Here is a 15,211-nt window from a genome sequence, read left to right as displayed (position 1 = left end):
GGATTAAAATATTAAACCTAACAGGCCAGATCCTGTCATCCTTACTCAAAGCTATTTACTGTGTTGCTGAGCCTCTCCTGTTCAAACCAAGCTGCCTCTAGAGTGCTGGTCTGTGTTAGCTGAACACACCCCAAGAACCTGGCCTGGTCACAGCCTGTCCTCACTCCTGGCTGATGCAGCTCTCTCCAGGCTGAAGATGAAGTACCAAATACAAGGTAAAAATCTTCTGGGTTTTGTCAAGACCTGTGGCAGTAATGATTGATGAACTTGGACTCACAGGTACTACGTTTTAGGTACCATATCTTCTTGCTTCCTGCCATTTGAATTCATAATGCTTGGCCTTTCTAGGGAATGGTAGCAATATTTAGTGGCACTTTAGACAAATACTGTTTGTCTCTGCAATGGGTTTTGTTCTGTAGACACAAATTTGCTCCCCATTAGAGAAGAGCAAGTTCTTTAGTTTGCAAACCAGTCTCAGGACATTCTTCAAACTCCCGAGGTTGCACACCAGGTTCTAGACCAGCCTCTGTGAGAGCTGCAGTTGCAGTTGATGATCCTCAAGTTCCTGGTTGTGTAAGACTTTGTTGTTTTTACAAGCAGCTCCAAACCGAAGGCAGAATACTTGACTGCAATTTGAAAGCATACTGGGAAATGTTAGTACTTTCACTAATAAGCACAAGAGTTTTTAATGTAGCTGCAGGAATTCTTTCCCCTCCCCTGGAATAGTGGCATTCTTGTTGCTGTCTGAGCATAGAGGCCTGATTCTCCTCCACGTTCGTAGTGGTCTGGTTTGGCTGCCAAGAGGTAATAAAGCAATGCCTGCTGCTGCCTTAGAACAGCATTGTCTGTGGGCACTCCAAGTCTGGGGAAGGATTAGATATTAACAGTGCTAATTAAGAAGCATAAAGTGCATCAGTAATTAAATTTTTGTAGGGTCTGATTAAACAGTGCACTGTCAAAACATGATGCTGAAGTGACTTGGTTCATCACAGTTCTCCCTTGTTGTCCCATAAATTGGTATGGTGTATGTCACCCCTCACTGTAACTGGAGATCTAGAGCACAGATGACTTTATTTAGAAAACAATTTTAAAGCCAGGCTAAAACCACTGTCTTTTCCCCTCTTCAGTGTAAATATAAAAGGATGACTCACAATCATTACTTTCCTGCAAGTTAGGACAGCTGTGAGAGGAAGACTGGAAATATCAGCCTGGTTTTTTTTGAAGGTGATGACAGCATGCTGTTTTTTGCCAGGACTCCATCCACCATCGTGAGGCTGGTATTTCCAAGTCCAAACTTGGATCAACTCGAGTTGCTGTGCTTCAGTGGTGGGTCAGAAACAGAATCAGGGATGCTGAACTAGGGTGCACTGAGGAAATCCTTACCCAAACACAGGTCCTACCACTGCTTCACTCCTACCCACACTGTGCCACCTAAAAAAAGATACATGTTCAGCAGTGGGATCAGAATGTGGCTCAGATAATTCCCAAGTTCCTGAGGATTATTCACAGCTAGTGTCTGGCAGTCATCATCTCCCTTGACAGAGGTCTCATCACTGCTGCCATGTTACTTTGGCTTGGACTATAGAGAAAGGAACAGCTTTTGGCAGAGACACAGCTGGAATGAGCTTTCATTGGCAGCTGGAGGCTCATCATTGCACCTCCCCTCTTGCTCCCTGAGCTTGTGAGGTTGCTGGTGAGGAGATGGATCCGATGCCATGGCCCTCACCTCTTCCTTTCACAGTGCTCAGAGACATATGTGGTGTTTCTGTGTTGCTTTGACTCTGCAGGGGTTTTCTGAGGAACTTGGGCTTCTGCTGCTCACCTTCTCTGGGACCTGAGATGTCCAAGTGTTTGCACATCCCTGTATAAGTGTACATTGTGTTTGAATTCTGTTGTCAAAAAAATCTTGAAATTAAAAGAGGGAAGGTAAAAAGTAAGTGCTGCTGAGCTGGAAATACAGTTCTGCAGCTTTTCCACTTTTTAATTTCCTTGCTGGTCAGGAAGTTTAGCTGTTGTCAGCTCTCTCATCAGAACCCCACCGTGGAGATCTGGAGATCTGTATTGATGTGAGGGAGTGTTGGAAAGCTGTTGGCCAGACCTACCTCCATGGGACAAGGCTGAGAGAAAGGGAAGAGGGGAAACAAGGAGAGATTCTGCCTCACTGTACATTGTGGGGCAAGAGAGCAGAGCACAGAACAACTCAGGATCCCAGTACTAGCCTAGCTACAAAAACTAGGCTTGCAGAAAAACTAGTTGGCTCAGTTCTGTGGGGTTTTGTTCACTTGTTGGTTAGTGGGGATTTTTGGTCACTTATTTTCTTTGTATGTGTGTTATTATGTTCCCTTTGATATGTTCACAGTGTATGAAAAAGTAATCAGGAAAACTAAACAAAACATCTCTGTCTGTTTTGCTCTTGAGCAGTTTTTGCTGTGCCTCCTTCATGCAGTTTGATTCCCATTTCCCTCCTCTCTTGCTGTAAGGAACAGCTGACTGCAAATCAGAACAAGAAATCCAGCATGAAACCAAAAGTATAACACACATAATGCTGCCAAGGGCCAGATTTGGAATGCACTGAAGTAATAGCTGTCACGTGCTATAAAATGAAACACACATCACGTTTTCAGGTGAGAAAAGGTCACTCTGAAGTCATTGGTGGACATGACCTGGTTGTGGAGCCCGGGGTGGATGCACCTCCATGGCTGGGAGATGGCACAGTTGTTCCCATGGAGCAGAGCAACGTGTTCAGCTCGCAGGAGAGAGATCCAAGCGTCTCCTCTGTCTTTTCCTGGGCTGAGGTTTCTCTTCTCACTCCCACAGAGCTCAGAGCAGTGTGACAGGCGTCTAGGGCAGGAGCCAGAGCAAGAGGAAAGTGTCTGGATGCAGGAATCTTGGCTGCCATGAGAGAAGCTAGCCAAAGGAATTAACAGTTTCTGCTCCTTTTTGCAGCTGCCACTGTGTGACAACAGATCAGCAAGTCTATGTTCTTTCTCTGTGGCACCTTCTCAGGACACTGGAGATCCATCCTGGTAACACGCTTTTCCTTTGAACTTGGGACGTGATCTTTATAGCTGGAGTACATACTGCCCTGCCCCAGTCAACCCCAAATTCCATGGGAAATCTTCCCTCACCTCTCCATGATTTGTAACACAGCAGAGCAGCAGCTTGGGGAAAGCTGTGTGCCAGTCTTGTCCAGACTAGTCAGGTGCTCGGGAGCATCCCACCGTAAATCCTTCTGCCTACAAATTGCTCTCTGACCCATACCCATGTGATGGAAAATACAGCCCAGCTGTTCAGGGCTTGGAAAAAAAAAAAACACCCCGCTGTTCTGCAGGCTTGCTGTATGTACAGGAAACCATGCCAAGCCCATCTCACAGCTGGATTGAGGAGAGGGGTCTCAGGGATAAATAAGAAACACAAGCCATGAAACTTCACGCTATATCTCAGATTCTTCAAAGGCAGAGGCTTTTCCAGTGAATTTTTTGCAGGCCTTAGAGCTCAGTTCTGCTGTAGTTTGGCGGGGCTGGCTGTGCCCTAACCTGCCTCTTGTTTACTGCCTTTTCTGCTCTTGTTTTCCTCTGTGGCTGGCAGTTCACCTCACTGCTCTCAAATGTTTGGCAAGGAGAGGGGAGCAGCAGTGTCTCCCTTTCTCTCTGTGAAAGGGTAGCCAAGGGCTCTGATGGCTCTACCAAACCAGGCTGGACTTCAGTGTTCTAGGCTCCTGAATGAATACCAGCAGCTTCCACTGGACTGAAAAGTCAGTCACAATATAGTTCGTAATAAATGCATTTTAATGTCCCAGTTCTGTGTGGTATTTGTGCAGGTGGAGCCATTGCCAGTGGCCCTGGAGACACTTGGTAGAACTCACAGCTGCCACAACTGCCCAGCAGGACTGCTCCAGCTCATGCCAGAGTTCATGCCTCTCTCAAAAGGCAGCTGTAAATTGCATGGAAGCTGCAGCAACAGGAGCTGCTCAGCAGGGCCAACTGGGGCTCTTGGGCCTGAAGATAAACAGGAGCTTTCACGGAAGCCATGGATTAATACAAAAATTCCCTCTTGGAAATGAGACAGCCTTCCTTTGTCCTGCCTCCTCAAAGCTAGGTAAGCATCCACCTTTCATTTTAATGGTCTCCATTTTGGAATTGTTTATACCCCCTTTATTTTTTGCCACTGTGGTGTGTCTATGAACGTGTATGAATGTTTTTGTAACCAGGCTTGATGCGGCAGCTGCTCCTCACTGTGGTCACTGGCATTCTTAATGGGCACTGCTGGCAGCTGCCAGAATGGAAGGAAAATGTTGCTCTCATTGTTATTGAGATAACTCGCACTGAAAGGCATCCTGGAATGAGCTGTGGAAAATACACTAATAGCATCGAGGCTGCGAGTGATCTTAACCAGTTTCTTTGGCCCAAGTCGGAGAACTGCGCCCATGTTCCTGGTGACTTGGAGACTCCGTGAGGCCGCCCCACGAGCATGCCGGCGCTAAGGCGCAGAGCCCGCCCTGCCCCGTGCCCGGATTGTCCCCGCTGCCCTCAGGGGCTCTGCCCTGCCCCGAGCCCGGGCTGTCCCCGCTGCCCTGAGGGGCTCTGCCCTGCTCCGAGCCCGGATTGTCCCCGCTGCCCTGAGGGGCTCTGCCCTGCCCCGTGCCCGGGCTGTCCCCGCTGCCCTGAGGGGCTCTGCCTGCCCCGTGCCCGGATTGTCCCCGCTGCCCTCAGGGGCTCTGCCCTGCCCCGAGCCCGGGCTGTCCCCGCTGCCCTGAGGGGCTCTGCCCTGCTCCGAGCCCGGATTGTCCCCGCTGCCCTGAGGGGCTCTGCCCTGCCCCGTGCCGTGCCCGCTGCCCTGAGGCGCTCTGCCCTGCCCCGTGCCCGGGCTGTCCCCGCTGCCCTGAGGGGCTCTGCCCTGCCCCGTGCCCGGGCTGTCCCCGCTGCCCTGAGGCGCTCTGCCCTGCCCCGTGCCCGGGCTGTCCCCGCTGCCCTGAGGGGCTCTCGGCCGGCCGGGGCGGCTCCGAGTGCGCTGCCCGGCGCTGCCGCCGACGCGCGGGAGGCGAGGTGAGGCGAAGCGAGGTGAGGGAAGGGCGCCGGGCCGAGCGGGGGTCGCGGCCGTCCGTGCTGTTGGCGGGGCCCGACCGAAACCGCCGCCGCGAAAGCGCCGCGGGAGCGGGAGGGCCGGGCCCAGCCGAGCCCCGGTGCCGCGGGGCAGCGTTGTCCTCGCCTTGCTCTCACCAGGCTCTGCTCCTTTCCCAGCCGAGGGCGGCCGGTCGGGCCGGGCCCCGCGCTGGGGACCTTGCTGGTGTCCGTGCCCTGGGGTGTCCCGGCTCGGTGAGGGCAGCGCGGTGCGATCCCTGCAGCGGGCAGGAGCCCAGCCCCTGCTCCTGCACTGAGCAGTCCTCAGAGCGGGCATCTGCTCCCTTTGCTGGCTGGAACTCCTGGGGCCCGAACGCGGGGATGCGGTCAGTGTCCGGCTGCGTCCTCTTCTGAAGTCTTTCTTTGTAAATACTGTGTCAAAAGTTTGTTTTAGATGGCGCAGGTGTGATTTGGTAGGTGTAGAAAAGCAGACGGTGTATTATCCTCTGTGAGCTCGTCTTCCCATCTTTTCAGGCGACTGTCCTCTCGTTTGTTTTATGTGCTGATTTCCCAAAGTGTAACTCTTCAGCCCTATTAAATAAGGAACGTCTTTATGTGCCTTTGCCAGCGCAGCTGAGTTGATGAGGAGTGAGCAGAGCAGAATTTCCACCAGGTATTGGCGTGACAGCAGACGCCCCGGGGGTGAGCAGGACAGTGCTGGCCAGAGCCCTTTCTCCCCAGAGGATAGCTTGGGGTAACAGGTGAGGAACTGGTCGGGTGAGTGGAGCTGATGGTACCTGAAGAAGAGGTGTGTGTTTGCTAGGCAGGGGCTGGAAGGCTCATGGGGCAGTGCTTGGAAAGGCAAGGGCTCAACAGCCATGGCTCTTCTGCCCCACAGCAGCTCTGTGTTCAATTCAGCCATGTCTGCACCGGTTCCATGAGTAATTCTGTGTTTTGTTGTGGTAAAAGTATGCCAGTATAGTCTTGCAACCAAGCCCTTGAGTTTCCTCAGGCCAGATCTATATTAAGGTTCATTAGCCTCAGATCTGTTTAGCTCCAGAAATACTAATTTATTCCTTAGGGCTTGACTATTTAATTGGATCAGCAAGAGGAAGTGGAATGAGGCTGTCCTGGCCAGGGGTTTGTTGGCAGCTGTTGCTGCTGGCACAGCTGGATGCAGTGTCTTGGGGGGTTCTTGTGAGTGAACTGTGGTAGATCTCCCTCACCCTGTTACACTCCCAGCCATCTCAGTGTCTCACTGCACCCCTAGGACAGTAGTTCTGGTTTCTGTGTCAAACTCTGCTCCAGTGTCCCCCTCCTGCCACCCTTGCTGAGGCATTTTGGTGAGTGGGCAGCTGGAGATTACACTCCCAGCCATCTCAGTGTCTCACTGCACCCCTAGGACAGTAGTCCTGCTTTCTATGTGAAACTCTGCTCCACTGTCCTCTGCTCCCACCCTTGATGAGGCATTTGGTGAGTGGGCAGCTGGAGCGGTGTTCTGGTGTGTGGCTGACAGGACCAGGAGGGGTGGCTCCCGTTGCTCTTTGATGTAGAAGAAGACTAGTTAAGTAGAAGAGCTGTTGGGGCATTTTTGAGTTGTTTTTAAAGCTAGTTCAAGCAATGGCTACTGAGAGACTGAGTGATCAGTAGGGTGACTGAATATTTTTCCGAATGGAGATACTGCCTTGAAAAGAAAAGAACAGCACTGTTACTATAGCAGTTAAAAAGCTGCTGTTATGCACAAGGACAATGTGAGGTAATTCATCTCCCATCAGCAGCAGGGGATTGATGGAGTACTGTATCAAGTAGATATGGACTGAGGTCTTTTCTTAACATCTCACTAAACCACAGCCACAGTTCATTGTTTCTGTAGGATCACTAAGAGACTCTGTATCAGGAGAAGAAAGTAGATAAACAGCAAAATCGTGCTCTTACCTTCAAACACCGGTGGAGCAACACACAGAAAACTGGTTCTGTGCTCCAATGTATTGCAGGCTCTGTGGTTGTGTAGCTCTTGCCTGTGGCTGTAATAAATATTTGGCATACCATACAGATCTCAAGAGTAAGAGGTTTAAGAGTAAGAGGCTTTACGTAGAAGAGTTGCTGTGGAGACAATGCTAGGCAGAGTCAGGCATGTCAGTTACCTTTTTTTTGTTTGAGTCACTTATCATCCAGTCGGTAATGCCCTATCAGGAGAGGGGTTGGGAGTGTGGCTGAATATTCAGTACCCTTTGTTACACTGATTCACTGTGTAGCAAAACACAGAGATGTTTTAGCATGAATTAGATGGATATGAGGCTCTAGTTTTCTAATACATGTCTTACTTCAGAACACTGAAAATAAATTTCTCCTGACACATTAAATGCTACATCAAGACACTTAATGCAGTACAGTTATCCTGTGTCTTCTCATGGAGCACATGAGCTACAAAGGAGGTCATGGATGCTTCTTAGCATTTATGATGCTTGTAATCCAGAGTAGGACTACTGTAGGCATTACTGGTAGTGATACTCTACCACCTGCAGCTAGCCAGTGCTGAGGTGCTCTGGTTCACCTTACCATACGTATTCAGGAGCCCTGAGCATTTGCAGCTAGAGCAGGACAAGGAGAGAGAGCTGTCAGGGACATGGAATTTTCTTTGTCTCAGCTGCTGTGAGCCATGACATGCTTTGTTTGTGAAGTGCAGCTGCTGCTGCTGCTTCGCATTCTTGGCGGTAGAGTCTGAAGTGTGTCCATGGTCTGATCCTGCTTTTGGTCCGGGCCCTGTGGGATCCTTACCTGGCAGGGGAGACATGCTGTGCTTTAACCCAGCCTGGGTTAATTTGGCTTCAAGGACCTTTTTGTGGGTATACCAAGGCAAGCACATGCAGTCGTTTCTCTGCCTCCTTGTTCTACAAGACTGCTGCAGAAATGGAAAGTGGTGAAGGACCTGTAGGCACACCACAGCAGTCCATGGCTGCCTTCATGCTGGCTATTCTGCCCCAAAAAGCATCCCCTGTCTCAGCTGATGATGTGACTGGCAAATCAGAAGCAGAGGTTTGTGCAGTGCAGAAGCCCAAGTCCTTTTGTCATCTGGGCATTGTGCTGCTGGGAAAAGTGTGTGTAGAGTGCACCCTGCTGCTCTGTGCCCAAAGCAGGCAGGGCAAGAGTCTGTGCATGGAAGTGTTTGCAGCTGCCTGTTTCAGCTGCCTGAATTTTCAGGCAAAGCAAAAAGCATAATAGTGTAGCATAGTGTTCCCAGGTTCTCTCATTCTTGTGAAGTCCATTCTTTATGATGATCATTCTTGAGTCAAAGGAGAGTGGGCCTAGTTCTCCTCTGCTGACAGTATGTTTTATTCTTTATTGACTTCAGGGGAGTTGCTTCTGAATTTGTGCTGTTGTGGATGCTGAATCAGGCCCAAGAGCTTGGCTTTATCCACGTAATGTTTAGTTGCCTTATGTAGATTTTATGAGCCTGCATACAGAGAACCTGTTGTTTACTTTTTGAAGTAAAATTGAAAATTTTGTGGGATGGCTAAAGCCATGTTTCTACCTTGAGATGAGCAGAGCGAAACTACCCATAACAGAAAAGAAATTGTGGAGCTGCTGTCATGTTCTGTCATTAGGGTCATTCTGTTTTTTTGGAAATTTTGATCTAAATTAGCTCAGTTGAAAATTGTTGTGCGTTAATGCTGTACTGTTTCCTTTGGAGCTGGTAAGGATTCTGCCATCAGCATAAATATGGGAGAGGACTATGAAGATCTCACCATGGTAGAGTGAAAATAGCAAAAGGAAGTTTCTGGAGTCCTACCAGTTCTCTGGCAGGAATAACAGTATTTTGTAGTGTGTAATTGTCATTTTGCTGTTTGGAATTAGTGCACCTGTTTGTGTTGGGTGTTATGTGAGAAAACAGGTGATGATGCTGCATCAGGGAGGATTCTGCTCTGTGAACACTGTGTATAATGTGAGGGTAGGGTGAGAAAATGACATTTTTCCTCCTGATCTTGGAACAGGGTTTTGAGACAGCCTTGTAAATGAATGTTCTTGGAAGATGTCTTATCTGTAACTTGTCTTTGAAAAGTAAAAGCCCTGCTTTGCACATAAGCAGGTGTTGCCTGAGTCTTGAAAAATCTGAAAGCACTGGATGGTTTTGTATGGTATTCAGAAACAAAAGGACAAATCTTTTGCTGCAAATTGCTGTTGCCCCTTTACAACTGGCAGAGCACTGCAGATTGACTCTGGTGAGAGATGTTAAGTCGCCTCCTCAGTCTCATGTATACATGCTTAGATGCAGACACAACTCTTTTCTGAGGCACTTTTCTCAAAAAAAACCCCCAAACTATTATTTTTCCTCACTCCACCAGCTCCAGAATGTCATTTGGCCCAATGCCCAGAACTAAATACAGTGCTCTAAACAAGGTCTCACAAGTGGTTTGTACAGGAAAAGAAAAAGACCACAATAGCCAGATACTTTTTTGACTCTTAAATGGTTGTTTTGCACTTTTTTTTTTTTTTAATCAAAAATGATGTTTTTGGCTTCTACTTTGTATTTGCTAAATAGAAATCTGTGCTTTCCAGGAATTAACTCCAGGGCTCCTCAGTGCTGACTTTGTTGAAACATACATGCTTGCAGCATGAAAATAACCCAGAACCTTACTGGTTTTGCTTTCATGTTTGATGTGTATTGCATATGCTGCCATTCCCTTCTTAACTTGACTGTGGATCTTTGGCCTTGTCTTCCTCTAAATCCTTTGCTTAGTATTTTCTCCTAATGGATGATGATTTTTGAGCACATGCCAAGACATGCCTGTAAATGCATTTGAGAGCGAATGTGTGGAAAGCGAGGGGATCATTGACCTGGCTCCCTGGTGCAGGTGAGGTCTTGGAGCTGTGGAGCACATGGGGATGGAAGAAGGGAGATCTGAGTGAGCGGTCAGAGCAGCACAGGGAGCCAGTGCCTGGAGAAATGCTATTTACAAGTGCCCTTTCTTATCTTGCTGCCCTGCAGCACTCACTGCAAAAGTCAGGTGCTGTGGCAGGGGGGTTTCTCCTGTGTGGAGGAGTGGACAGAATTCTGAGCTGTTGTGTTCCAGCTCTTCCTGTGTGCCTGAGCCATTGTGGCAAGGTGCTGCTGTGTACTCCAGCTTAGTGCTGGTTCTGTGAGTGAACCTTGTCATAGTTTTAACTCCGGAATTAAAAAAAACCTGTACTTAGGCCTGGGGATGCCTGCTGCCAGTTTTGGATCTGGCTTGTGTGGGAAACTGCTCACCATCTTTTGCAAAGAAATTAAGTTTTTTAACTGATTATTTTTTTTTAATGCAGCCACGAATCATAACCATAACCTTCACAAAGATAAACATGCATCCTTGTGCCAGCTGGGGCCTTGGCATGCTTTATGCTGCATAACTTGCTGAGACTGTAATTTTTTTTGGAAAAGCAGTTAGATATTGGCAGCTATGAAATGTCAGCCCTCAGTAAATGTTGTAATAAGCTATTTTAGCTACAGCTGGGGATTTAAAAAAGAATAATTTACTCACAGCATTCTTGGTAGTTAATACAAGAATAAGAATCAGACTTTGGACACACTGAGTAGCTTAGGAGAAGGAAGCAGGGTTCTTGTGGTGTGTTTGCTAAGGGCCACAACTGTCTTGATGCATGACTGGGAACATTTAGGGTGCTCTGGGTTATGTAACTTGTGTATGCACCTGTGCCACATCATATCTCTAAATTTTTACCTTGGTTTTACTAGAGTTATCTGGATACAGCTGCTAAAGTGATGGTTGTTTTGGAAGTTTATGAGAAGTCAGTTTTGGGAGGTAGAAGTAGAAAATGTGCTGGGGACTTGGACTTGATTGACTTAAATAGTAGGTGCAGCAAAACTCATCCTGAAATTCTCTGAATGTGTGTTAGGGCTGGAATTGCTGGTGAAGTCTTTGTAAACTGCTTTTAAGTAACTGGAACTTTAGGAAATTATATTTCAGGAATTAGGTAGAAAGGCTCAGTTCTAACTTGTGTTGGTGTTCTTCATTTATGTAGTGTATCCTCTGCAAACTGTAGTGCTTGGAATTTTTAGCAGAGGGGAAAATAAGTTCACCATCAAGCGAGCAGCCAGCTTTCCTTTGGATAGTTCAAGGTTTCTATTTAGTGGTTCCATAAAAATTCTTGGTTCATGTTTGCTACACTGATAGATGCATAGCTCCTCCACTTCGGCAGGAAGCCCTACAAAGATATTTTCAGCATCTGTTTTGCAGTATGTCTCTTTAAATGTTCGTCTTTATTGCAATTTTTTTGCTAGAAGATGATGATTTGCCAAAGTAAATATTTGGTTCCTTATAGCAGGTTCATTTTTTGATGTTTATATGGAAAATTTTTTTCATCCCTTGGTATTTCATTAATGCCTGGGCATATGTTAGCTATCACTTTATGGTAATACACCGTGATAGCAATGGTGTATTTCCATGTGGTTTACAACAGCTCTGGAAGCCAGAGAAATGTTTTAGCTGGATCCTGTGTGATTTGATCCTTGCTGGAGTGGTGTACTCTCTTGGCAGACACACGGGGCACCTTCCTGGGCTGCTGGTGGCCTTCTGTTTGCTGTGTCACAGGGAACCACAGCTTTCACTGCTCCACAGTGAGCCAGAGGAGGCAGCTGCTTTTTTTCTCCTTGTTAGTATGGTACCCTGAGAGCTGTGTCTAAATTCAACCTTTTAATTAAGGTTTATTCAGGGCAGGGAGTGCACAATAATGTGGCAGTCCCACTGATGCTCTGTGTGTTGCTTTTCATTGTTTTATGTGTTCTAAGAACATACAGAGTTGTTTTTCAGTAGTTACTATCAGTATTCTAATTGTGACTAGAAGAATGTTAGCTCATATAATCTCAATAATATTCCTGACTGCATCACAGGAGTACAGAATGTAAAACTAACAAAGCCTTGGGCCTTGGGGCTAGCTGGTAGTATGTTTAACTGAGGATTGCTGATTGAGACCATAACTTGGAAGCAGTGAATTGAAGAAAGTAATCTCAATATCAAGACTTTGTTTCATACCACCTTTTCCTTCACAAAGGCCTGTGTTTATCAGTTTGGTTAAAACTGCTGCTAGGAGGCAATGTACCAGTCATGATGAGAAGACCCTTGGGGTTTTTGTTGTTGGGCCTTCCACTTCCCACAGGTGAGTGGGTGTTGTGTTCCCTGCACAGCTCTGTCCATGGGGATATTTCCTTTGCTGCATGGGATCAGACTGTAATGCTGGTTACAGGCATTTGTCCTGTGTCAAGGCAGAGCATGCCCTTGGGCCCTACAGAATGGTAAGATAACCTTTATTTTGCTAGCAGAAACCTTCTTTTGGAACATTTTGCTGAAATCTGGTGTATTAGAAGGAAAAGAAATGTAGGAAAGGTAGATTGTAGTTTCAGCTCATTTGCCAGTAAGCTTTCCATCCAGCAAAGTGTTTACACACTATATATCTAATTTTAGCTATTAATGATCTATCAGTTTTTCTCTGTTCATGCTTTTCCTGGTTGATGCATTTTCTTGAAAGTAGCACTAATTCAGGCCAACAGATCATGTCTAACTCTGGAAACTAGTGTGAGGTCTAGACAAAGATAAAACACCAGGTCTTGTCACTCACAGGTTGGATACATGGTCTCTGACATCTGTAGTACACACCTTTTTAGTCTGAATCTACAAACTCTGAAGAAGAATTGCTGGTGTAAAGTTTTGTCAAAGTTGATTGTGTATGACACCTGCAGGGTGACTCCTTCAGCATTTTTTGGAGTCCTTTCCTTCTGTTCATCCACTGTCTGGTGGCCAGCACAGACACCTGGTTGTCAGTTGAAAGGCTTTTGTCTCAAGCTGGCCAGCTTTTAACTGAAGGCAACATGGTTCTTTGCTTGGCTATTTAAACCCATTTCTAGGCTGTGCTCTTTTCTCTGCCTTTCAAATAGTCATTCACCACAGCAAGGCTTGGTTCTTCCTCTTACAGATCGGTTTCAGCAAAGCCCCTGCACCACAGAGTCCTTGCCGTTGAATCCCTGAACCTGTGGTGTGTAAGTGTAGGCTAACTCCAAACTGCACATAGGATGGTCATCACTTAAGGGTCACATCTTCCAAGGCTGCCTGTAAATGTCTGGGGCAATTGGCAAAATTTTAATTTCTTAGGGAGAGTTTCTTACCTTACATCCTTGGTGGTCATAGAATAGTAAATTGAACTGCTACTTTTCCAGGCCTGAGTGTGATAGTGTAATTCATGTATAGGTGTGACTTGTGTTTGTGCAATGTTTCTGTGTGGATTTACTGTGTGTTTTGGGAGGTTGGAGAGAGATGCTTTTGTGGCAAGGTGCTAAGAGGCATGGCAGTTGTTTGAAGGTGCTGCTGGGCTTAGAGCCTATTTCTGACCAAGAGATCAACAAGCAGAAACTGCCAGAAGTTCATTGAACATGCAGGCTTCAAACAAGTAACTCCTGCTGCAGAATTCTACACTGCTGGTAGCACAGGGTAGCCAGTGTTTGCTGTACACAGAAGCAGTGGTAGGAAGCTTGGGTAAGGCATCACTGGCAGGATGGACAGAGCAGAGGGGGAAGCTGATGCCAGCTCCTTGCTGGAAGGTTCATGTTCACCTTCTCCAGTAGGCACAAATAGATCTTTGCCAGTATGAAGAGATAAAGGACAGCAGTCCTGGCAACTTGAGGTCATGGTCCACAAACTGTGGAAGATATTTGTTTTCTCCTTGATTTGCCCTTTGGTGCTGTGGTGTTGGAACAAAGGCAGACTGACTGGGAAAAAAAAGATTAATTTTAGGGCTGGATTGAGTTCCCCTAGCTCAGTCACAGCAGGTCAAGTTACTCAAGAGATTTGTGACTCCCCAGGGACATAGGTTCGCATTTGTGCAGGGGATACATCATAGCTGAGGTACAGAAGACAGAAATGGACTTGTTGGGGTTTATTTTAAGAGTGGTTGATAGACCTGGAAGTTGTTGAATTTATACAAAGAAGCTGCATAAAAATAACTGGCACCAGATGTAGAAGTAATAAATTAATGCCGTGTTAAGTCTTGAAACTGTGCTATGTATTTTCATCTATTGGCAGCTTCCTCTTTATTGTCTGCAGAATGAGAGTGATGGAATTTACTAGCTATTAAACAATTTAATTTTTCATTTTTAAAAGGACTAAGTAAATGTGTATCTCACTACGCTTAGTCTGAGCTCCCCATACACAGTGGTTGCCAATGTTTGTTGCCGGCAGTCATGGGAATCTTTTGGTACCAGTGTGTCAGCAAGAATTAAACCCTAGGAAACAACCTGTCACCTGACTGCTGCCTTACTTTCTGGGTTTGATTGCATTTGGTTCAGATCTGAAAGAAAAAAGTGACACCAACAGACTGTCTGATCTATGTGCATAACGTAACCCCCAATACAGTAAATTCATGGAGTCACCAGTGTGTTTGGAATGCTCTGCTTTTGGCAGTACTTGGACCCAGTTTCACCATTTCAGCAAATGAGGTTTATTGCCTTCTAAAAAGCCTATTTCAAAACACAGTGTCCCAAGAGAGAAAAAACAAATTGTTTACACAAGCAAACTAACAGAGAGGAGCTAAACACCCACGCTTCTTTCTTCAGGAGTTCCCCTGCTAGGAGTTTCTATGAACTCATTAATCCAGTGAGTGAGGAGAAACAAATCTTAAGTTCTAATCAGATGGGTCTTGATGTGACTGCTGATGCTGCTGAGGAAAGAAAGTTTGCTTTTGATGATATCCACCATTCAACGGGGGGATCAAAAAGAAGTTAGAGGAGGGAAAAGTGCTTATCCCAAAACCTAGGGAGGACCTTCATTCCTCCTAGTCTGGAAGGAGACAGCCTGGAGAGGTTTAAGGTTTTCTCCTTACTGTTAGAGCCAGCTGGTGCTGTGGCATCAATTCCTCCCTCTTTCTCTGTGGGCCGTATGTGTCCTGGCCTTTTGAGGAATTGGAGGAAAGAAGCAGATGGGGAATTACGAGGGTGTGATGATCTTGGTCCACTTTCTTAAAAACAAATGTGGTGGAAGAAAGGGAAGAGATGAGAAGGCTACTCACACCTGCATAAAGTGAAGGTGTTGTGGAATGTGCATGTGTCTCCCTTATAGTGGGATGTGTCCCTGCCCCTGGCATGGGGGTTGGAACTAGATGATCTTTAGGAC

The 15,211-nt window shown here is 46.7% G+C and overlaps 2 protein-coding genes across 14 annotated transcripts in view; both read left to right on the top strand.

The window, feature by feature from the left end:
- The first annotated feature begins 236 nt into the window (after positions 1-236).
- On the top strand, positions 237-4,471 carry LOC120506056. 2 transcript variants are annotated; one of them, XM_039717182.1, is made up of 4 exons: positions 237-2,624; positions 2,947-3,026; positions 3,821-4,098; positions 4,211-4,471. In XM_039717182.1, exons 1-4 carry the CDS (start codon positions 2,601-2,603, stop codon positions 4,453-4,455), a joined length of 627 nt encoding a protein of 208 aa, XP_039573116.1. In that variant the 5' UTR covers positions 237-2,600; the 3' UTR covers positions 4,456-4,471. The 2 variants fall into 2 exon arrangements, with proteins under 2 accessions (XP_039573116.1, XP_039573115.1); XM_039717181.1 differs by having other exon boundaries at positions 237-2,795.
- A 518-nt stretch (positions 4,472-4,989) lies between these two features.
- RIN2 (Ras and Rab interactor 2) overlaps positions 4,990-15,211 on the top strand; it is a 68,648-nt gene continuing 58,426 nt past the window's right edge. For 5 of the 12 annotated variants that reach the window (XR_005628417.1, XR_005628418.1, XR_005628419.1 and 2 more), the window contains exon 1: positions 5,689-5,821. The gene's annotated coding sequence lies outside the window, so the exon portion shown is untranslated. Of the gene's footprint in view, positions 5,061-5,688; positions 5,822-15,211 lie in introns of those variants that run through there. The other 7 variants (XM_039717169.1, XM_039717170.1, XM_039717171.1 and 4 more) reach the window with 7 other exon arrangements.

Source organism: Passer montanus, unplaced genomic scaffold (genome assembly GCF_014805655.1).
Source record: "Passer montanus isolate IOZ18808 unplaced genomic scaffold, ASM1480565v1 scaffold37, whole genome shotgun sequence".
In the NCBI taxonomy this organism is placed as follows: domain Eukaryota; kingdom Metazoa; phylum Chordata; class Aves; order Passeriformes; family Passeridae; genus Passer; species Passer montanus.
The sequence above is the reverse complement of the archived record's forward strand: the minus strand, read 5'-3'. Positions and strand labels throughout refer to the sequence as shown.

Excerpts from the sequence above, each read along its gene's own strand:
- LOC120506056 (XM_039717181.1), top strand. The coding sequence starts at position 2,601 with ATGAAACACACATCACGTTTTCAGGTGAGAAAAGGTCACTCTGAAGTC. Across the intron at positions 2,796-2,946 it reads CTGTCTTTTCCTGGGCTGAG|CTGCCACTGTGTGACAACAG; the intron begins GTTTCTCTTCTC and ends TCCTTTTTGCAG. Across the intron at positions 4,099-4,210 it reads TCCTGCCTCCTCAAAGCTAG|GCTTGATGCGGCAGCTGCTC; the intron begins GTAAGCATCCAC and ends TTTTGTAACCAG.